The following is a 24,626-nucleotide window of genomic DNA, read 5'->3' on the forward strand; positions in this document are numbered from 1 at the left end:
ACTGGACCCTGCAACATCGATATTAATTATCTGGTCGTAAAACTTTTAATGGGGAAATATACAAAAGAATAAAATTTGAACAATTGCTGCTTCGCATGGTTTAGAAAATTAGTGGCTGCCTGGAAAATAGAATTCTGCTTTAAGATAGCTGAGCTCATCAAATAAATCTGTTTTTGTGTCAATATCAAAGAATACCATTGAAGCTGCCGGCTTTTTACGTTCAAGGGATTCTCAGAAAATTGCTTTAAAACCCATGAAATTCTGAAGGATCAGTTGAGGCAACAGGAATACCTGGAAAAGGGTTATGTGAAGTCAAGCCACTTCAAACAATACCAGATCATATCTGAAAAAAAAAACCATTAAGTGTTATTTATGTTCGGCTTGAGAAAGGTATGCCCCGATTTAAGAATGCAATTGGATCACCCCATGAAGAGCCGAAAAAACTGTAGATGGGACTTTTCTCTCTCAGATGTGTCTATTATTCGAAGGGTTGCGACCCTGCAAAGCCCGATCGTGTGCAGTGCTCTTTTATAGACCAGATTATTCGAAGCTGCAAAGTTTGAACCGACACTTTGATATCGGTCTATTAATTTACAACCGCGACAGTATACACATATTGTCATTTAATTAGAGACTTCAAAGAACACAAAGTCATCTCTGTCACATGTGTATATTTTCCTCACTACAATTGCAACGCCGAAGCAACAGCAGCTGAGCAAATATTGACTCTTACGGCTTCCCAGCAAACAGAATTTATTAGGTTAAGACAATATTAAATTTTCTGATGGAGCCAATAAAATCCAGAAATAGGGTAAACATAAAACTGGTGGCAGAGGCTATATAAGGCAGAGAACACAATATGCTTCGAATGTTCGCGATCATCTTCGACAATTTATCCCCTCAACTGCGGAAATCTAATTGAATTTCCTTGGATATCTGTTTCTTTTGCATATATATTTGCCTGGGCTTCTAATAGATTTCCTCACATTTCTCTCGATTTGCCGAGCAAAGCTCCTTTTGTGTCAGGATTCTGAGGTATAAATTACGATTTACGTTTTGTCGAGAGAAATTTCTATTTATTTGATACTCTCTCTGTGTACATAAATCTAGAGGCATATAAATTCGCGTCAGGTCTATTTGGGACGTTTCTAATTGATTTTACTCCCATTGCCTCAACCCTTGAAAGTATCTTCATTAAATCAAAGTAAATTTACGGAAAACCCTGTTTTCGTAACACTCATTTCGTTCTAAGCCGCGGAAAAACGTTTTTCCTGTAATTTGGCCAATCCGGGTTGGGGGATAAATTTTCCACCTGGAAAATAGAGATTTATTTTGTCTCGTAATCTTATCTTTTTGTTTTGGTTGAATAATAATTTCCCTAAAGTAAATTTACAACTCGTGTTCTGTTCGCTATTCCTTTACATAATATGCGTATGAACGTCCCTTAGGATATGGATCGGATTCAGGACAAAGTTGGACAAGGAACTGCTCAAGAAAAAATCTGAGATCGTCATATAATTCATGAAAATCAGGCAGTGACGCAACACAAAAATGTTTGAGGGGATTAAAGGGAGTCTCATTTATATATGAATTGCAACGTTTTATTTACAGTTCATATTGTATACTGATACCATGGGGATTTACATTCGATAAAAAATTCGCATTGTTGGGCAATTCATATTTAGCAACTTGCTGGGTACACATATTTTAATTGTTCTTTGAATTTACATACTTACCATTCTGTTGTGTTTTTTTTCGTATTTCCTACCGTTTTCGTGTTATTTAGTATTGACAAACACATTAAAGTGATGGCCCCAGATAATTGGAAGAGATGCGAAGTTGTTTGCTGTCTCGAATTGTTCGACTTTGTAAACTCAATAAGCTCACAGGTTTTCATTTAATTCTTCATTTCCAAATATTTCAAGATAGGCCGACACTGTGGAACGTCTGAAGGAGTTTAAAAGTATGCCAAACTTCACAGAAGTATTGCTAAAAGTTTACGAAACGTTATTCATTGTTGCAAAACATACAAATTGTCCCCAATTGCATCGAATGCGGACCTGGAAATGGCATTTAAACATAAGCAATGAATTTCACGTTCCGAATAGCAAAATAATCTGCAAGGGTTCCGTTTCGAATTTTCCTGCTCGGAGTTACGGAACTCTATTTTTGAGACTTCCGAAGCTCCCATTCCTGGTCATTTTCATAATTTTTCCTGGAAATTGTGATTTATGTACACTTGCAAGTTGCTTCTATTTCGGAATAAAGCGCAGTTCTCCGCAATATTTCAATATAATCAAGAAAAATATTGTATTTGAAAACACTCGGCCTTAATCTGCTTGTTATTACGAGAAAATTGCTAATATTAAGTTATCCAACGTCATCGCTATTTATCTGCAAGAAGCAGGAGCAAAAGCTGTATTTCCTCTTCATAAAGAGCTGTCACGTTGTTTTCGTACATACTGCTCTAGAAATAGAGCTAAGCCGATAACATTCTGTCTATGGATTTTCAGCATTGAAGGAAATCGATTCTTAGGGTTTACCGTCTTACTGGTGACACCGTACACCCTGCCATGTTTACACGAACAAAAATATCAATCTCTGACGTATAGAAATCCTGCCGTTGCTCCCTTAAAAACCAATTTCCCTGGGAACTTGTGCGGGACGGAAGCCTGCTCCTGCATATGTAATGCATTAGCAATTCGGCACTGCAGTAACAGGCAATAATCTCAGATCCGACCAAATCCAAATAATCCAGAGATACGTCGTTATCCTTCTTGAATAACATCGGAATCAGCATATTGCCTCCGGTTAAAAAAAGTTCTAAAGCTCTATTTAGTGCCTTTTATTCTTTCTTTTATTTTCTATTTTATATTGCTGTGTTTTTCTATAGAATAGGTGACAGATGAAACTGGAAATGCTAACAAAAAGCCGATTTCGCGGGCAATTAGCCGAAAAAGGGAATAAAAACTGGATACATGAGGAATTTGATTAGGGTGCTCGAATTTGATATGAGAGAGAATGGACAATCGACAGCAACAAAATCAGCAATTTGTTCAGGTTAAAATTCACGGATATTGGAGAAGAGTGGACACTCGCTTTTTGTGTTATTTATTACAAACGGCTTTGTTACGGGACGTAAAATTTTAAATATGTATAAAATGTAGAGAGCAATTCAAATCCGAGCTTAATTATTAGGATCTTGGAAACTATAATCAATGCAGCGTAGGTAAAATTGAAAAATTGCGTAATTAATTACTCAACAAAACACCGCTGAAAATGCTCTTTTATATATATCCGGAATTATCTGAAAATTTGCAAAGTTGTTCTTACTACATCAAGGAAAACATACCCCAAACTATGTTCTCTTCACCTACATAAAGGACCAAACTTGGCTGCATGTCGTTACATTCTAGCATCTGAGAACCAGGAGAGATAAATCGAACAGTTCATTCAAAACATCTGTTCGTCGAGCAGATGTTAAGAGTTTCATGGCAACTGAACTCTGAGCTCCTGGAATTGCCGATTTGCAAAGCTTCGTCCCCAACACAGAGAATTAACTGAAACAGGACCAATGAATGTTACTGGAACCATCTCCCATTGCAATATTCAATACTAAAAAAATAAAAATTTTGCTATTAAAGTCATTTCAATTAATATCCAAGAAAAGTATGATTATGCTTAACGGAAAGGTCTACCCGAACTAATCTGAAATATTTAGTTTCTGAAATCCCAATTGTGAGGATCAAATTTGCACAACTTTGTAAAACAGGGCAAGATTAAATTAAAGGCTTTAAGTGTAAAACCCCAGATTTGTCATTTACCTTTGATAATTGTTAAGAAAAAAACTCGCGCAGTTAAAATCTCTTGCCCTTCATCGCCTTGAAATCGTAACTCACATTTCCGATCATTTTGACCCCAACTAAATCTGAGCTTTTCAAATGATCTTTGATCGACTATAACACAAATCCACCCACGATAGTTTTCAAAACTAACAGGATCCAAGGAAAAAAGGAGGACATTAAGTAAACATATTTACCCTCTTTCATTGAGTTTAATGAAATTGACCTTCTCTGGAAGGACCCTCTTGCTATTTATAGCAGAAAATTCCTGAATTTTCTGCGAACGTCGCTCATGCGACGGAAATTATCTAAAACTGTGAAATAAACAAGATAATATGCTGGGGATTATCCTACCAAATTTTGTTTGGTTCTGTTATGTAAAGTCCCTTCTCAATATAAGTATCGTTTGAAAAAGGTTCATTTTTTGTAATGTCCATTAGCAACCCTCGCAATAAAGTAGGGTAAAAATAAACATCGCAGCAGTTTCATGGAAGACATCTAATTTCGCCGACCCCAATCCCTTAGAGAATCAGAAGTTTGACAAAAACCGAAGAGACGGCCAACACAAATTTATCTTGTTAATGTCCGAGTCCGGGATTATTTAGCTGGACTTTTCTGGGGGCTGGAAATGAACAACATAGAGGGTTTAAAACTTTTTCTATGAATAAGGCTCTGAAGGGATCGTACCTATTTTCCGGTCAAAAAAAAGGAACATTGAGGGTATAAATTTAATTCAGATGACAGGGAAAGGAAGGAAGGAACACTGCCCTATTTCGATTTACTTTGATGGACATACTTTACAAAGAAAACTTCGGACCCTTTTTTGGTCCTAATAATAATGGGGATCAATGGAGTTAAACCAAGAGGGGTTATAGGACGCCTATCTATTTTGGTGATGTGGTCAATTTTGTATGCACTCTGTAGTATTTGTCATTTTTGAAGTGGACGATTTGTAAAAACCTTAATTTTTCAAATAAACAAACCATTGTATACCTATCCTTGCAGAAGCAGCATCAGCATTAGAAGCGGTATTATTTCTCAATGAAAAATTTGAACATTTTTTCAGTCTTAACGGAAAGAAGATAATCATTTGAAAATTTGAAGAAAATGACTATATCAAATGTGGCCTATTACGCGAAGCTTGAATGTCTATGTGATATTGTTTTGGAGTTGTAGCTTCCTTTCTATCATTAGCTGTAGTTTCGTGTTACTATAATAAGTCACCAATGCCGCAATTTTACTAAAAATGACTCATTATCATTTCCAGTTCTACTTGATGTTGATAATTCCAAGAGCTCTATTATTCCTAACGCAATTATTTCAACAAGTCAATTCTAATCGACTACTTAATTATCATCCTCAATAGAGGAGGACAGTCAGATGATTTTGTTCAAAAGTTTCTCATTAATTAGTCAATTTTACGTTTCGGAAAATGAAAAGGGGGAAATATCCCTCTAGTTATTGACGATTCTCCAGTTTTAATGGGCTTAATTGACAATTTCAGAGTCGAACTGAGCGATACGTGTGTATTTGTCAAAGGGAATATCAAGCGCCCGCCGAAAGGGCTGATATTCGAAGTTTTATTGGCTTGATTTTAAGTTGGAAAATTGAGTTAAATGAGTTCAGGGGATTTTTTAAATGAAGCTATTTTGACACGGAACTCTTCATCATATTATTTCTATTTGAGTTTGTTTTCTCACATTATTATGTTCTGCATATTATCTAATGTGCACGTGCAAAACCCACATCTACATGTGTGTATCCACATATCACTTATCATTATTTTCCAGGAAATATCCTACATATTTTCATATTATTTTCATACAGTTTCAAGATTCCATCTAAGAAAATTTATCTGTAAACCTGCTCTAATCCACGGTGGGTTTAAAGTTAGGTTAATGACGCCTACAAACATTTAAGTCAATTAAATTCATTACCCTAGCGAATTTCAGGAAATGCATAATTTTAACGGCGAAAGCAAGGTTACAAATATTACAATTAAAAGATAAATAATTAATCTCATGAAGAGCCAATTTATTACCCTCAGAACGTTCCTCGCTGTCCGCAAAAACATCCCGAGTAAATTAAATTAAAACCTGTACATTTTTCGTGAGTCTTCGAAGTTCTTCGGTTAAACGAGCTTCCTTTTAGACCATCAAGAACGTGCCGGGAGTTCGGTATGAGCTAAACAGCAACATCCATTATACTGACGCGAGGAAATTATGATCCTTTATCGGAGCCACGTTGGAACTTGGGACGTTTTTCATAAATATGTCGGCCTAAGGAAAAGTTCACTTCGAAACGACCCACGTATTTACGGAAAAATATCTGGAACAAAGAAAAACAATATTAATCAATTATTTTTCAAATCTTGATGTGTAAGATAGAATCCTTTACATGGAAGTCCGGAATCACAAAAAATCTATAGTCAGAATTCAATTTAAAGACTTGCCTGAAATTGAGCGTTGTAAAAGTCTTAGCCATCGTCGCTCTATGCAGACGCAGCAATGGGTTTCTTTTTAAAGTTAGTAATAAAGGATTTCACATTTTTCCTCCATTGAATTTTTCAAATCTTGATATTTAAGCTACCACTGCATCCTCTGAGGTCTTATATTACTTAAAAATCTTTATCTAAGATACAATGAACTAACTTGTCTCAAAAACTCGAAAATTAAATATTATAAAATTCTTTATTCTTGTCTACCTACATATGCAAACATGCATCCATTGCAAAAATTCATAGCAAAGAATTCCTAAATTTTATTTTTACTTCGTGTTAGCCAAACCAAAGGTAAACTAACGTGGAAAGACGCCCTTTTTGTTATATCAAAATTTATGATTTTTATGAAACAATTAAACCGTAATTAGGCACAAAGTATGAATGGGTGAGACGTATAAATTAGAAGTTTTAACAAGTTTGCGTTAATTAGAAGCTATCGCGCTCGTAACAATTCGGCCTGGATTTTCAGTTTGCACGTTTCGTTATCATGTCGAAGCTCTCGTCTCTACTTTGTTGAATAATTTCGAGAAATTGGTTTTAGTGTCAAATATAGTTGAAATGACTTGAACAATTGCTAATCCAAGAATTACAATAAATTAAACTCTCGACTGAATGCGTCTTCATGGCTTAATATAATGAATAATTTATGAATTTTCTCTGCATCGCAAAGTTTGTTTAATAAGGCTGCTTAAATTTGGATTTAGAAATAATTTCTCATTCATCCATATTGCTGATTCGATAAAGATATATAGAAATGAATGATTTACTTTGAACTATAACGCTACCTTTAATTCTCTGGAATAATTTTTCTTGCCTTTGAAAATCCGAAATAAGTTATCTCATCCAAGTGTTAAAGTATTCGTAGATTATCCCTTGAATTGAAGATAAAATGTTTTAACCTTTTTATATTGTATAAGAGGGGATTTTTCAGATATTTTTTTGGGATCACAATTTTAAATAGGGATTGATTTGCGTAACACCTTGTAGATCATTAATTCAAAATATTTCGTTCTTAAACCCTTAATTTTAAACGTAAATTTTTCTCATTTTCATAGTTTAATGTTGGAGGTTTAGGACTTACTTGAGGGTAAACAGTAGGGACGCTATAATTAAGAAGTTACACATGTTTTTGTATTTCCTGAGCGGCTTACAGAATATTATTTTCTATGTAGATTATTACACCAAACTTTTGTTCCATATGCCCTTAATTACCAGGATATTTTCTGTGATGTTGAAGAGTTTGCAGACTTAAACTTGACATTAATTAACGGGAAAGGCCAGAGATTTATTTGCAATGATTTTTTCCTTTTAATAAAAAAATCCAATTATTCAAATTATTATAATTTCATAAAACAACAAATATTTTCACTGAACTCTCATTTATAGTTTTCCAAACAATTTCAGTGATTTTAAGGTTTAATAATAAAAAATTAAATACATTTAACTAATAAATATGCTGGTTTTTCGCTTGGACCTTTTCAATATGAATTCGTTCATTTGAGGATTTTTAACTAAATTTTTATATTTCAAAATTATCAAACAACTGACAGTTCGAATTCATTATATATTTACTCATTTATTGCCAAATATTTTAGATTAATCACCTTTACTGCCAGTGAGACTCTTTGTTTGATACGGCTAATTCTTGTGATTAGAATACTAATGTAATTCTTAAAACAATTCTACAGTATTTCTTTTAAGACCTATATGAAATATTGCATGTTAAATTACCTTTTTCTGTATGTCAGCGTTAAAGTATTTTGCTAATGGAAAAGTTTTGCTTTCATCCCTCTATGGAAATCTCATTTTTAATGGCTACACGTACCTGCTAAAAATAATAAGTTTAAAAATCCAAGAATCCTTTATGCGTATCATAACTTTTCAATAACAACCACATTCTTTTAAGGTTTCTCGTATAATGTGAAATATGGCAATGCTGCATCTTAAATATCAGAAAGATAATCAATAGGAATGGGGGTTTGCTTACCTGTATAAATAATGTATTGAAAAGTTACTCTGACCAATTAACTACATGAATAGGTTTTTCATAATTGCATGATAGCCTCTTCTTCTTACCACAAAAATAAATTTGGCATTCTTGAGTTTGAAACAGCAGAGATGTAATAAATGGAAAATCGAATTTAAGAATGTTAAAAAATCGTGGTTTGCTTTTTTATTTAAATAATGTGTTCAACAAATTCTCATTACCTATCAACTATACAAATTATTTTTTCATGGCTGCACAGCCTCTTCTTGCTTGAAAAAATAAGCTTAGCACTGTTATATCTGGCATATCTGGAACGTAATAAATTCAAAAATGAAGCTAAAAATTTTTTTAAAATCGTCTTTTGCTTTTCTGTTTCAATAATGCCGCCAAGAAGTTCAAATTATTAACTACATGAATTGTTTTTCGTGGTTCAAATGCCTATTCTTCTGGCTTCAAAAAATTAATTTAGCAATGCTACATCTGAAATATGGAAAATATAATAAATGGGAATTTAAACCTAAAAATTGTAAATAATAACATAACATTTTTTATGACAAAAAAAATTTAAATATACTAAAATAAAAATTTATTATCAGTAAACATTCGGTAAAGAACTGTATCGACTTCAGTTATTCAAGCATTATGCTTTGCTGATAAGAAGGCGATGAAAAGAATTCCAATTACGAGCCTGTACATACTACTTAGATAGATACAAAGTTGTTTACTAACTTCCTTCCCCTTAAGACAAGAAAGAATAAATGTGATAATATTATAGTTGCTATATCAAGATCATAATCTATAAGAACCTATAGCTGAAAATGTTTCAAAATTATGTTTTTTGGAAATTTTCATGTTTTTAAATTATTGTAAAAAAAGTTCTTCCTTTATTACTTTGGCTATTATCTCTAGACAATAGAACGAGGACCATGTATGTCATAACTTGTCCATTAATGCAGTTTAAACATATTTCTGACCAAAAACCTTAACACAGCACTAACAAGAAAACTTGGAGAACAAACGAGGAAAAGATACAAGCAAATGAGAAACCGATATGAACCCTATCTGGCTCTCTGTTCAGCTCTCCGCCTCCGCAAAAATTTCACTTTGATCTCCTTTTTATAGACATTTTTATTCCCCTATCTTTAAACCGTTGGGCCTTTCCGAGAGAAAGAAACACTTTACAGACTCGCGAGTTTAAAGACGGAAAGATGTGCCGCTATCGTTAAAATTGAATTAGGAAAAGTTTCGAGAGGAAACATTATATGTTTCGAGGGCGCTTTAGATAAAAATGCATTACAAGGGATGTTATCCTAACAGGGGGAGTTCACGTGAGGGTACTTTTAAGGGTGCACTATTTCGGTTTGTTTTGTGTATAAGTTATGGCCAGAGCTCGAAACTGAAACATCTGGCGAGATAGGGAACATGCAACATCGTGTCAGCTGAGTGGAAGTGTTGTTTCAATGGCTGCTCTAATGGGAATACTGAATGGCTCAGGACGATAACGGGATGATACGTGCATACAGAACTGCTACTGACATGTTTAGAAGCAAATGGAATTTCAATGACAAGTCTGTATGTTTCTATAGACTGACTACGGTTTAAGAGCTTTCAAATAATTGCTCTGGAGAAGGGCTGATGTTTTCGTTTTAGATTTTTGTGGACTGGCTAGTATTTTCGCACGACATTGGGACAGTCTATGTGAAGATATGAGCTTTTGAATGATAATGATGTTGTGTAAAGTTCATTGGCTATAATGAAATTGTTTATACAGGATGAAGACTATCAATTTTCTAATGTTATGCTGCATGTCTCTATAGACTGACGAAGGATATGAGTATTCGAATAATGGCGCTAGAGGCGAATTGATATTTTCGTTTCTAATTAGTGAGGATTTTCAGTTATTTTATATGATATTGAAATAGCATCAGTTTAGTTTTTATGCAGTTGTTTTATGTTAGTCGAAGCATTAACTGAAATGAACGCATGCATTGAAAGGGACAGGATATTCCTCATATTCTGAAAGCAGTATGAGAGCTTTTGAGCGATAACGATATTGCGGAAAACTTATTGATTAAGCTGGGATTTTACTATAACGGTGATGATTTATTTTGACATCTTAATAATATATTAATAACATATTAGCCTACATGTCGCCTACATAGCCTACTAGCCTATATAGACTTGCAAAGCATAAGAGTTCTCAAATAATTGTAATAGAGAGAAACTGATATTCTCGTTGCTGATTGGTGCGGGATTTGAGGTATTTTTATAATGCATTAGAGATACTAATTGATTTAGTTTCTTTTAGGTTAGTTGAAGCATGGGTCTAAAAGTAGTCATAAAAAATTAAGCTTAATATCTTCCTCATTAAGTGCATGCATGATAAATTTAGAAAGCGAAGTTTTTATGTGAAAATACGAAAATTTGTTTCATAATTGTGTTATAGAAAACTTATTAGACCAGCTAAAATTTTCTATACCACTATGCATTCTGTAACTTTTCTAATAACATTTTCCCGCATAAATCTAATTTCTCCTTTCATTGCATTCCCTCATAAAATAATAATCTCAAGGTGGAAGTACACGTAATAAGAAATCTTGCTGCTTTAGAAGCACATGAGTTCCCTTGCACGGATCCGCTATATTTTTATAAAATTCGTATTTCGTGCAATGGCAAAGAGCAGGAATTATTGGAATCGCAAAATTAGATGGGAGTGCAGGTTTCCTTTAAGCCTCTTTGGGCAAAGATGACGAGACTCCTAGGAGAAGGCATAATTTCATTGCAATTTATCTCTGAAAAGGAAATTGGACATGCTTTGTTAAATTTCTTATTGAAGATAGCGTTCTGATGGCTTAAAGGATGGTTCTGCAAGGCTCAAAGGTGCATTCCTCCTAACCTTCTCAATAAAACAGGCTCCACCTCCCTATTTAAAATGTGACATAGAGCCGCTCGGGCGTCTCTATCCGAATGTGGAATGGCTGGTGCAGAGTGTAATTGAAAAAGAGCACCACGATAGCACGTTTTAATTTAAACTACGTGCTTACCCATTGCGGCACGTCTCAAACATCTTTTGAATTTAAAGCTGCTTCGGGATATTTTTCAGAGGATTTTTAGCGCGTTTGTACCGACAATGCTTTTGCCTCTGTGATAGGTAGAGAAAGGCCCGGGTTTTAGGAATAATGACGACCGTTTCATACAGGGAATGTACCTCTTTGCAGTAGAATTTAAATGCGAATTCTTTAGAATTATTTACAGGACCCTCAGCTTATTATTGTTCCCAAAGTTCCAGGAAAAGAAACGTAAAGAGACTTAAATAAAAATAGTAAGATGATGGAGGTCTAATGTGGTGGTCCCTCCATGATTGGTGCGAGGATCATTTCACGAGTTGTATTGCAATGATATCGTAAAAAGCGCTTATTTTGCTTTGATCGAGTATCATTTGAAATGTGATGTGTGTTCATGGGGTGTTTGCGGCGGGGATCTTTTAATAGTGTCTTCGTGCTCTACTCGTATAAGAGATGATTTAGGTTTATGTTTGGGGCTTGTTCAAGAGAATAGTGCAAATTTTCGCTTTTAAAATATGATATTGCATATTCTACTGAAAATATAGCCATAGGAATTCTGTCAGACAAAAGGCTCATAATATGACACGTATTGGCTTACTTGCATTGTCCCTAAATACAGGTTCTCAAATTAAGCGCTCTCTAAAGTATAATAAGAAAAATATTTACAGTAATTTGTCTCCAGGTGTGCTGCAATTGACTCCTCTAAGGTTGTCTATCTGGGGTGAATACTCCAAAGTGGACAGTTGCCTGACACCCAGAGACAATAGGAAGCTTCAGCTTGTTCCGAGAGTCTGCTATAACATTGAAACATTTTTCGTTGACTTATAAGGAGTAACAGGCTGAGGGTTAGTTTAGGTGCGTGGCAAAACTTGCCAAATTTGCTTTTTGAAAAATTGAGAAATTTCAATTCAAGGCTGAGGAAACCGTGACTAGCTTTCGAGTCGAGATGTTCTGAAAGTGTTTTAAAAATCTTCAATTCTGGTTGATGTTAGAATACAAATCTACGTTAAAAACCTAGAAATTTGGGCTACATGTTACAACAGGAGTTTATTTCTTTTCTATTAATTGTGTAAATGAGATATAATTGCCTCTTTCTGTTGAATGATGAACTTTAACAGTTCATCATCTCTCCGGTATCGCTCAAAAGTAGCAGTTATTAAATTTACCAATTTAAAGAGAAAACTAACTTTTTAGCTGCTCTATAAATCGCTCGTGTAGCTTCGGGAGTTTAAACTTATAATTGGAAGTTCTTTAACTGGTTCTGTTACATAAATTGAGATACATACACACAAGAGAGTTCAGACTTCCCTGAAAGCTTCATTAGAGCTTTAGTGCTGCTACTGAGGAGTATTTTAGCTTTTATTGCCTTTTTTATATCATAAAAAATTGTTTGTGCAAGTCAGTAATTTCCAAATAAGAAACTTAACTGGGTCAATTTTCCTTCACCAATACCAAATAAATCTTATTTACAACTTCGAGTCTGAAGATTTCCATTCATCAATATTCCTGATCGATTTTCCTCAGTAAATATTTTATTAAATTGAAAAGTTTCTGCTTAATTGGCAAACATAAAGCCGCATCCGCAAATTCCGCAGTATTTTTTCCCAAGTCAATTTCCTCAGATTGAGTGAAGTCTTGGGAAAAAGGGAAAAATTGGTATTAGTAAGCCATGTCACTTATTTAATTCGTTTTTTGATTATTTAATTTATTCAAGTAAATGACAGAAAAACTTAAGTTCTCTCTGAGGAAATTGCAGTATGAAGCAATTGCAAACAAACTGGATTAGCAAACTTTTCATACACGCCAACAGCACGTGCAAAACTTGCCTGAAACTCCCAGCACTCTCATTATATTATCTTTGAAGGGTGTTTTACGGCGTGCATCGAAATTGACGAGAGGCGCTGTTTACCAAACACAAAAACCGAAAACAAAAGCAATTTAAATGTTAAAATATCAAAAACGAAAGCCATTTATCCCGGACACTTTTTGTCTGGGGCCTAAAGAGGACAAAGATCAAAAGCAGATGAAATTGGAGTGATGGAAAAAATTGTGGCAGAAAATTGAAAAGCCAGGAGCAATAAGATTAGTTGGCATCAGATGGATTTAGATAAAGGAGGGCGGAATATCGTTTAAATTGGCTTCTTTGAAAATTGACCTTGACAGGCCTACATGTAAAGGAGCAACAAGGCAGAAGGGATTTTCTTATTACATTTTTTTTTCATTAAAGAGCCAATGTCCTTAGAGGAGCGAATTTGCAACAAGACACCAAAACGAGGGCAGCACAATGGCTTTTGTTCGACTATTTAAAAACCCGATTTGCTTTGTTCAGCAGCAGGTTTATCTGAAATTAGCCTTTTGTTTTTAAAGAATGCGCCTCTATAAATACGAAAAAAGCCTTTTTCTCCAAGAAATTAATTTATGCTATAAAGAGTCTTTCGCAGTTGCTGCAGTCATCAAAAATTTGTTTCGCTGAATTTCCTTTTAAGTTAATGTTTTAATAGTGATAACCTAGGATTGTCTTTTTTGTGAATATTTAATTATTTTAAAATGAGCATTTTCTGTAAAATTATTGTTTTTTTAGTATTGAAGTCAGACAGGGTCTATAAGAGCTTACGCTTTTACAGACTAATATAGGGCAGAATCTTTCGATTTATTATGCTAAAATTCTGTGCTTGATAATTACTGTGCTAATTTGGTCTGGAAAAGTTAATAAATAAATTTCCATTAAAAAACTTTTAATGAGTTACATGTGACAACAATGCGCGCTTCTTTTGTCACGACAGGTGACGGCTATCATCAGTCTGATTAAATGGAATGAATGATATTATATGGCCGCCATAAAAACAATTACAGTGTTGTCAATTTTCTATTAATAAGTAGATGTTTAGATTTTTTAAAATTAAAACACTTGACATATTTCAAAAGGTTTTATCAACATTTCTTGTAACCAGTATCCAGAAACTCGAGCTTCCATGGGAATTTTTGGAAAACTAGACAGATCGTGAGTTAAAAAAAAATATTTTCTAAAAATGTTACGCGTTGAAAACATATCTACATAATTCAGGCAAAACCTCCCTCCGTCTAGTATTAAAGACAAAAGCAAAACTTTTTAATAAAAGGCTTATAAATCTGCAATTGAAAACGGAAACTGTCATTAACTAAGCAGAATTTGCGGTTGACAGGGCAATTTTCGAGCAAAACTCGCTCCGTATGATAATGAAATATGAACAGAAAGTTGGGGCTCCCGAAATTGAAATCAGGGAAACTAAAAACTGCTTCGGCGTAGTTTTGTTCCGCGGCTTGAAGTTGTAATCAATTAAATGAAAACAAATTTTGAGTCGTCGATTTATTTTCGAGCGAGATTTATTTCTTAGTTGTGGATTTTAAAATGTCCAATATAAATAAACCTGTATCAAATTTTAACTTAGTGTAATCCACTTTCAAAGCCGATTTAGCTCAAGTATCCTGGAAAGTGGAATTTGACAGCGTTCCCTTGTATGATTTCGTCATTCCGGGTCCGGATCCCTAACGTTTATAGGGGTAAAACGTTATAGGCTCGGGCACAACACACATGGGAATGGACAATCAGGTTTTATGTATTTTGAGCCCTTTCGACTTCCCGGATTACACTTTAAATATTTCCCATCCGGCTGCTTTCGTTCGACATTAACGTCTCTTCCATTTCAGCCTCGATCTACCCTTGAAATATTTATTTATTATCACATCAGAAGCACAGGGATGTTACAATTGAATTTGCATTTAAATAACGTACTTAAAGCGTGAAAATCGACAAGAAAATATTCAATTGTCATTTACCCTAGATTTATTTTCTTTCGTGAAAAAAGAAGCACACTGACAACATTGTAATGATACAGGTACCAGTAGTTACATTATACTGAAATTCGCTCTGCTGCCAATTACACCTTTATATAACGACATGGTAAAATTTTCAGAATTTTTCTTTGAATGATACAAAAACGAGATCGTGAGGGCTCAAAGGAATGTAATGTCTGGACTTTTTTGATGTTGAATGCTCGTAGTTAATTTTTGTAATTTTTTTTTGTGAAATCCTTTCGAATTTTTGTGCTTAAGCTTATGACCGCGGACTAGTATTTTCTGGAAATCCATTGGCGTAGCTGCTTTTATTTTTTTGAAGTTAACGAGTAAACGAATTATTTATACCAACATTTCTCTTGAGAAATCCCAACTAATATCATCAAGCAGACATAACGACTTAAAAGAGCCGTTTTATTTCAAGCGACTGGATATGGCGAGGGATTTTTTGGGCCCTTTCACTTTAGACAAATTAATTTGAAGGAGCGGGCACGTCCAGATTACGGAGCACTTACAGTAATAAAGGGGCGGCTTTAGGAAAACTCTTTAGGATTGGATTGAATAAAATCAGAATTCGACCGAATTGCTTCGTTTAGCTCGAATTACACGGTTTTTCGGGAGTTCCGTTATTAAAAACTGACTTTCCAGCCCGTTTAAATCCATTGCGCGGGTGAGAATAACGACCCACGAATTAGTCAGTCTAAGTAGTTTTGTCAAAAAGCGAATAAAGTGGCAATTTCGAGAAAAACAAAAACATTTAATGGGCGAATAAGAGAACGAGCACCGAGCGAGAAATAAAAGAAATGCAATCTAAATTAAAGAAGTTGTAAAACGAGTTTGCAACCAGGAATATTCGTACCGTGAAATTGATAATCCGATCTCGTAGAGCTGAAATTCCAGAAATTCAAGATGCATTAAATATTTCACGCCTGAAGTAGTTTTACGGAAAATGCTTCATTTATTAATTGCACAAAAACAAGCGAAAAGTAGTCACGTTGAGCTAAAACTTTGAGCTACGTATCTGCTAAAAATTAGAGACTAATAATTTTTTTACTAAATTTAAAATCAATGATTGTACTAAAAACATGGATTTAATGTCATTCAAAACTCTAAAATATCGGAAGCTTAAAACTCTGATACCCAAATGCCGCAGAATTTCTGGAAACTCAGGAAGCTCACCAACCAATACGGAAGTATACAGACATCCTGTCTAAGTAAGTGAAAACTCAAAGACCAAGTTGGCCAAATCAGAGCTTAATCAAACTATGCCTTTCTGGGATTAAAGATTGTCTCTTTTCAGCTTTCTCCGTGATCTTCCATGAATTTTGACCATTCTTGACCCTACAGATTTCTTATCTACAAACCAGTTTTGGGGATTTCACACTTCCATATCTTCTTCCCCTCGAAACCAGCAGCTTCGCATGGTACCAAAAACATCGAAATCATTCAAAACCAGAAATATGTCAACCACAAAAGACAAGATTACGGCGAAGCGCAAACAACCTCGGCGGTTAAGGCCTTATCTCTAGCTCACCGTTATTGTTTATTAGTGTAAATTGCTATTGTACGATCCTGGCAATGTCGCATAGGTGGCGTTTCCCGTTTCCTTCTTCAGAACAAAGAGCGGTTTGACGGCGCGTGAAAATTTACGGGAAATTGTTTCGGAAAATCGGGACTTCGTGTCGAGTTGCTGTCGTTTTGTGTTACTTTTTAAAGTTTACGTGTTTCCTACAGAACGAAGAGCCCGTCTGGATTTGGGAGGACGCACGCTCTCCAGGTCGATCAGCCGTGTTTCTTATAGTTTTGTCATTTCCCGTGTTATAGACAAATTGAAATTTGTCCTAGAATGAAATATGAAGTGTTTTTAACGCTAAAGCCTTGTTTTGTCATAACTGCTTAAGCTAGAACAACGCCAAGAAAAATGGATACCGACGATCCAGACCTGGACCTCAGTAACCAACAAGATCTTCTTACTGACCATAATAATAATGAACAGGCAAATATCGACCAAGCAACAATATCAGGTGGGCACAAACGAATATTATGAATAATCTACATAAATTCATTTGACTTAAGCATAATACTATAATTGTGTAAGTATGCGTAAAAGATGAGAAGGGACCTTCCCAAGCAATCGTCAAAACGATAGGAGTTTCCAAGTTGATATTAAAATAGAAAAAAGTTGCAATTTTTGAGACCTTTTAATTTACAAGATGTACAATCTTTGTCAAATAGTTTTGATTTATGAGATTTTGAAAAAAAAGTAAAATTGACTGAACATTTTGCTAATTTTTAGTTTTGAAACTAGATGCGTAATAATAAAGTATTTTATCCAGAAAATTCTTAAATCTTTCCATTATACAAGAGGAACGTATCACCACAAGTTCTTAAAATCGTGGTTAAGGCCCGATATACCGGTACTAAAATACTTTTTTAGATACGTACCTGGATTTTTTGCTTTTTAAACAGAAACACATTTAATTTGTAAATATGACCTCCGGCTTTCATAAGCGAAAAATCCATCGTCAGTATTTTCTAGTTTTTTATTATTCTCTCGTGGTAAAAACATAATGCTTGATTAAATATTAATGTATCCTTTTGAGTAACCTTAGGTTCATATATCCGCAAGATGGTATGGTTTCTTAAATTGCGAGAATCAATTTCTATGACGTAGTTTTGTTCACATTTCTATTAATTAAATATATCACTGAAATAAAATTTCAATTTTCACTAATTAATTACATATTTTATTGACTTTATGACGGGAAATTCTCATGTTGATTTAATAGTAGTATAGTATGCATATTTGAGATAAAAAAATATTTCAAATCAATAGTTTTTATTTGAATGAATCTTTTACAATAATTCAAGTAATTGGTGTATTTTCGATTCATCCTATATTCTCAATTTAACTGCATTTAGTCAATCTTAACAAAGGAAATTACTTGCGCATTAAACTATCCAAAACAAATATTCATTAAAATTGAAATGAATTTATTAAAATTAAAGTACTTTAAAATTTAAATTAATTAGTAACAACTATCCTGAACTAACCACTACTACCATCCAATTGCAAACACATGTTCGATCGATTCGCCAATGTTTGCAACTGGATGGTGCATTAATAGCAAGTGATTAATTTTACTTTCAATGCTTACAATGTGTGGTTTAGTTCTTTAAAATATATCCTGTGTGGAGTTTCGTTTTTCGCATTTTAAATATTTTGCAGCCTGAAAATGGAACTAAATAAATTCCGGAAGCTCGTCAGCTTCAAACTTTAGTCTTTCATTGAGCCTTGCTTAAGACGGATAAGTGCCCAAAAGACGTTTCTATATGTATATTATTATATAAAATAGTCAACATTTGTTAAACATACCCACGCATTTATTAGAACTTTTTTTCAATTCTCTGCGGTATTCATTGGAGAAATTTTATCACACGCCCTTCTAATTTCGAAATTAAAATTGTGATATTTAAAAAGTCGAAAATGTGTATAACAGATTTTTCACTCATAAAACAACGAAAATCATGGTTGAAATGCAAATGAAATGGGCTTCAGATTAATGGCAAAAAATCCAGGTCCGTATTTAAAAAAGTGTGGTGGTATTTTATGAAAAGATTTATTTTCAGCGAGAAAATAAATCTTTAAAAAATTCTTACGGAAGAATATTTGCTGGACTAGCAAAATCTAAAAATATCTTTTGTCAAAGATTAATTTTCAATCTGTTTCTTGTAAATTTCCTGTTAGACATATTATTTAAATAATAAAATTTCCTTAAAAATTAATTAAATTTTCATTTTTTCCTTCCAAAAATCAGTGATGTACTCAATGAGATTTTAAAAAGGGGTTAAAAGCAATTCTACACTAACGTATTTGTTTCATTGCACGACACTGCCTAAGAAGACTGCAGTCGTGACAAATAAAACTCGAGATTCATTATTAGAAACCGGACCTACAAAGCAGTTCTTTATTAGTTTCCTTTGTTCAGGTGAAAACTTTCAATTACTGCAGCAATCTTTTGTTTGAACTTGAAGGCTATTATTCCTGGAAACTTTTAATAAGCTTACCATTTAGTCCGGGTTTATTTGTTGCATAGACGCCTTAGACGGAGCAGAGAAGGATCTGCAAGACGAAGAAGCGATCCATATAATCGAGTCCGAAGATGGCGGTTCCAGTGACAACACCAGAAGGATTTCTTTGTATGAAATTGCTGGGAAGAAAACAGCTGCACAAGGTAAAATTCTTTAATAATTGAGTTTTAAATAGGGAGTCTCATACATAATATAATCCTCGTTTCGAAACCCAATTTTCCAACACGCCTTGGAAATTATCAATTCCTCTTCTCTGTACCTTCAGGAAATTTTAATTCCCTAATAGACTTAATGAACTGAATTTCTGTCCAATTAAATTGATTCCACTCGGCAGTCGTACTTGAAATTTTGATAACTTTCCGTTTTCTCGGCAGGTTTAATGAGCTAATTGTGTTTTGATGACTTCTTTAACTTCGTTTCCAGGTTTAATGGACATCGCCCTTATCACAGCCAACGCTAACCAAATGAGATACCTTCTAGAATTCAACAGAGGAAGTCACACCTTTCATATCACTCTCACTTTAATCATCGCCTCTTTAGCCCTTCAAGTCGCAGTTGCCATGTTTCTGATCTTCAAAGGGCGGTATTACGTCAAAGGGCAGTCAAAATCTGCCAGAGCTAAACTAATCAAAAACTACGTTTTCTTTGGAGTTTTTCTCATCACTGTTGTTAATATCTTCATTGCCAGCTTTACTACTATGGACCGCACGTGAAATATAACATTATCAGCATCATTAAAACACCTTCTCTTATTTTCGAATTTAAAGGAGATGAAACTCTTGCCCTATAGGGACGAGTACCCTTAAAGCCCCCTTGAAGTCGAGTATTTTTCGTGTCAAATAAATAACACGGTGTTGCGTCTACGGTGTATAAAACTTTAGAAAACTTCGTTCATGGGACAAATAGCCCCACTTCCTGTCTGGGCTCTTATATTAATGAAGTTTCACTTATGTTCAAAAAACCACATTTCTTAGGAAATAAGAGCTTGAAAACTAAATAAATTCAGTATATATGCTTGGCCCCGGAATAATTATCCCATGAATTAAAATATAGGCAAAAACTGATCTTTTACGAGGGTTTAATGATGCTCAGAGAAATTAACTCTAGAGCTTTCGGACGGGGCCTAAAGCCGGTAAGAAGTTAGGTATACGGTCAATTGGGGCTATAAGGGGGAAAATGGTAATTTTGTGGTTTTGTGTGAGTAATTTAGTTGGAAAACATACGTGTTTACTGTTTCGTATCCGATAAATCAATAAGAATAAGGCTTAACTAGAAATTTAACGGCCATAACGCCCAAAAAAAAACTGCAATATCCAATTTACCTTAAAGTAAAACCATATGGGAAATTTTAATTCAACCCAAATGAACGCATTTCTCAGGAAAACTCTGCCGGAATCCATTATTTATGTCCACATACTTTTACACATAAATTGGAATTAGAAAACATTATAATGAAATTGAAAATCACAAATCAGAATAATAGGTAGCTCCTAGATTTCATTTATGATAACCAAACCCCAGTTTAAGCCTGACCTACATAACTGATCTATAAACTGACCCCTCAAATAAAATGTTGCATCTCCATTGCTATTTTCATCGAATTCATTACATTCGCCATAAAGCTCATGCTAATTAAACTCTGTTTAACTAAACAAACAATTTTACTCTTCCACTATTAGCATTTCGCCAATTATAACTGCTAACAAAGTTCTCTAAAACAGTCTACACTATTAAGTACTGCAGAAACTTAAACTGTGCAATAAGGCGTAAGAGGGTACGTTTTAGTTCGCTAACTTAATATCATTATATGCATTCCGAGTGCAACTTTTCGTATTAGCTAATTCTGTAGGAATAGTATATGCGAGTAGAATTCCTTCGTTTCAATGCCCAATTTACGGGCAAGTTTTAAGATTTATTTATATCCAAAATGGTGAAAAATACGGCGCCCTTCCATGTAGCGAAATTGTTTCTGTTATGAATTACTCGTACCCTTATAAATTGATATGTTCAACGAAATGAAAGTAAATCGTTTGAATTCTGATCTAAAACACAGCCGAGCCGAAACATTGCATTTCTTCCTGCTTGGTTGCACTTCCTGCTACAGACGCCACTGTGTCTTCCGTGATCGCGTGTGCATCCGTACCGTTAGAGGGCGCTAAGGTCAGGCGTGCCTTCTTGGCCAAATCATGCATTGGCGTCACAAAAGGACTTTTATTTCAGAGAAAAGTGCTCAGAGTGACTAAGCATTGTTTTCAACTGAAAAAAAATCATCACGAAATATTGTATGGTAATACAATAAAGACGCCAACTCTTTGCAATAAAAGTGTTATTTTTGGCGTATTTGCTACCTAAAAAGTTTTTGAATTCGTGCACTTTATAGTCGCAAGTTTGTAAAGAGTTGCAGATTAAAGACGCCCACCAGGGCGCTATTTGGTGCTTTACACGAGTTATTGGATGCACGAGAATTTAAATTTTCCGTTTTACGGCAGCTAAATTGTGTTTAAGGATCAGCAATGAAACAGAGAGTATTTTTATTTCTACATGAGAATACCTAAACTTGGATTGTGTAAGGTATTTATTGTAGCAGCGAGGGAAAATGGAAATGAATCAGAAATGGCAAAAATAATTTTTTTTAACTTCACTAAATATGGATAATAACTGCAAAGAAATTTACTAAATTTCAAGTTTCATCAGTTTTAATAGACGGGTATACAAATGAAAATATAGGAACCAGAGCCTCGAGGCATCAGTGAAATATAAATCTGACAGTTTTCAGAGTTTCAATAATAATACCCTATAAGCAGAATTTTCCTGCCCTTCTATGCAGAATATTCCAATGCATTTTTTTTAACAATTAGCACAAACTCTCCTCAACTTTCAGCTTGACTTTCAGAATTAAATTGATTTGAATTAAGTTTGGTCCTTTGCAGTGCAAGATTGCAAGTGTCAGATTCGCCGTGTGAATCCCTAAACTTCTAAAATCCCCGGAAACAGCGTTGGGACATAATAAACGTAGCTAGAATTACCTCTGACTTTAGCCTTTGGAATTGCTTTACTCCCTCGAAGTTGCACTCGAATATTTCCTAAATGTCTTTTTGTGCAGAATAGTTCTAAACGGTCTCGAAATCTCTTTCAGTGAAATAAAATTGCATCGAACGCACTCTGAAGGAAAATATTGCAAAATTTACTTTATTTCTTCTGGACTAGAGGATGCTCCAATGTATTGAGTTACTTTATATCAAGGTTGGTCAATATGAAGCTGCCAGGTCACAGAAGTTTGTTTCCATGAACGAATCCCAAATCTCATGGAAAGACGAAATCCACGATAGTAGATGTATCACGATAAATAGGAAAAATACTTAACAATGACAAAATACTAAAATCTGAATTCGGTTATTCTTAGGTTTATAATCCAATAAATCTTGTTTTGGGCAAGGCGGTATTAAAATGTTATGTTATATGGGCATAAACCCAATAGATAGCGCCGAAACGCTATTTATTTGTATTAACCCACTAAGCCTGGCGCCACAGGTGATTGATTTATTTTAAGAATGAGCACTAATTCCCTGTTTATACATAATAAAAGTGCAATAACACGACGATCGTTCCCCAAATATCCACGAGAATAGCCTGAAATGTATTTGGAAATCGGATTGAGATAAATATCTCATACAATGTTTACTCATGCAAATTTTACTGCCCAAATTTTTGGCACTGTCCTGGTGATGATTGTGCTTTCCAGTCGATAAAATTGGAACGAAACGTAGTTCCTGGATACCCGAATAAAAAAGAGATGGATTATTGGAAATTTGGGAAATAATTCGGAAATTCAACTAACAAGCATAGAGCAAATTGGTGACTGAAGGAGAATTTGTGGGTAGATGCTGTGGAAAACTGGAAATTTTCGTCTCTGAATGTCGAAAAATTTAGACCGCCAAAATCAGAAAGTTCACTCAGGAAATTTTATAAATTTGAATTTTGTTAATTTTTAATAATCAAATGCATCTGTAGAATAAAAATCTGAACTAGGCAAATATTGAAAAACTTGCAAATTTTTTTACTTTAAAAGAAAATTTTTCTTTGATTAACGGATATCTCAAACGAACAATCAAAACTCACCCAGAACTCAAGAAACCAACATTTGTATGTTTCAGATTTCAGATTGAACTTGTGAATTCTCAAAATAGATACTTATAGAATTATAAATCCTAAACATTTGAAAAATCTGGCATTCTGTATACACTTACTAACTTTGAACACAATTTTTTAATACATCGCCTGATTTAAATAATGGATGGAATGGAAATGGAAATCTGAAATAATTACTATTGACTGGCTGTGCGTATTTTAAAATATTGCCTCTGAATATTCATTATCCTTTTATTTATAGTTTTCAAGTAATCTTTTCATGAAAAAGTTGCGAAATTTTAAGTTCTTCATACTATTAGTACTTTGCTTAAAATTTTTATTATTTGCGAAGCTTCTTTTTTGGATGAGTTTTGAGAATTCCCTAATGATTCTATCTTCATAATCTATCTGTAACAGTGAATTGCAACCAATGGAATTCCTGCAAAGCAGATTTGCTTGCACATTTTTATTTTATAATTTTGTTACTTACTTTATATTAATTCTACTTAACTAATTAACATGAGTGTACAATTTTTGGATGACTACTGATAATTATGTTTTCCCATTCGAACTGATTATGCTTTTCTCTGCATGTATATGTAATGTACTCAGGAATATTAAAAAATCTGGAAATGGATCGAAGTTCAATTTGCAAAAAGCCTCGTTAAATAGGCGCATTACTACTATGTAGAAGGTTTGCTACACTGAAATTTTTCTTCCATCACAAAAATTGCCGCACCTTCTTATGCATTAGTTTTATCAGTTTTTACCAATATTTGAATATTAGGCCTTGTTGCCGATCTTTCGTTGTTGAGAGACAACTTTCGCGAAGCATAAATAAGTAATAAGAAGGGTATTTTAGTGCATTATTATGGCGATATCTTGTTTTAAAGTTATTGGGTTAGATGCGCAATATTTCCTGTTTGCTTTCTTAATGTTCATGTTTTGATGCAGTTTTACCTACTAACATCGTTTTATCAGTAAATATTTGAATTGCATATTTAGCATATTATTCATCTTAGAAAATGAACAAATTCATAATCTTAGCTAATATTTGAAGCTCAAGATAACTAATATTTTTGGGACAGACAATCATATATTTTATTTATATTTTACAATAATAATACAGATTATGACAGTCTTAGACTTAAAAATGTTATATGTATATGTTTGATGTA

General features: G+C 34.0%; 1 protein-coding gene and 1 long non-coding RNA gene across 2 annotated transcripts in view; one reads left to right on the plus strand and one right to left on the minus strand.

Moving 5' to 3' along the window:
• Positions 1 to 5,689: 5,689 nt before the first annotated feature.
• Positions 5,690 to 24,626, minus strand: part of LOC136418203 (uncharacterized) — a 36,853-nt gene continuing 17,916 nt past the window's right edge. Inside the window, exon 3 of the long non-coding RNA XR_010752894.1 lies at positions 5,690 to 6,170. This is a non-coding gene — a long non-coding RNA (uncharacterized lncRNA). The remainder of the gene's footprint in view (positions 6,171 to 24,626) is intronic.
• Positions 16,786 to 20,043, plus strand: LOC136418196 (ninjurin-A-like). Its single transcript, XM_066404186.1, has 3 exons — positions 16,786 to 17,252; positions 19,326 to 19,463; positions 19,744 to 20,043. The coding sequence occupies exons 1-3, from the start codon at positions 17,150 to 17,152 to the stop codon at positions 20,031 to 20,033; spliced, it is 531 nt and encodes a 176-aa protein (XP_066260283.1). The 5' UTR covers positions 16,786 to 17,149; the 3' UTR covers positions 20,034 to 20,043.

This window comes from Euwallacea similis, chromosome 33 (assembly GCF_039881205.1).
Source record: "Euwallacea similis isolate ESF13 chromosome 33, ESF131.1, whole genome shotgun sequence".
In the NCBI taxonomy this organism is placed as follows: Eukaryota; Metazoa; Arthropoda; class Insecta; order Coleoptera; family Curculionidae; genus Euwallacea; species Euwallacea similis.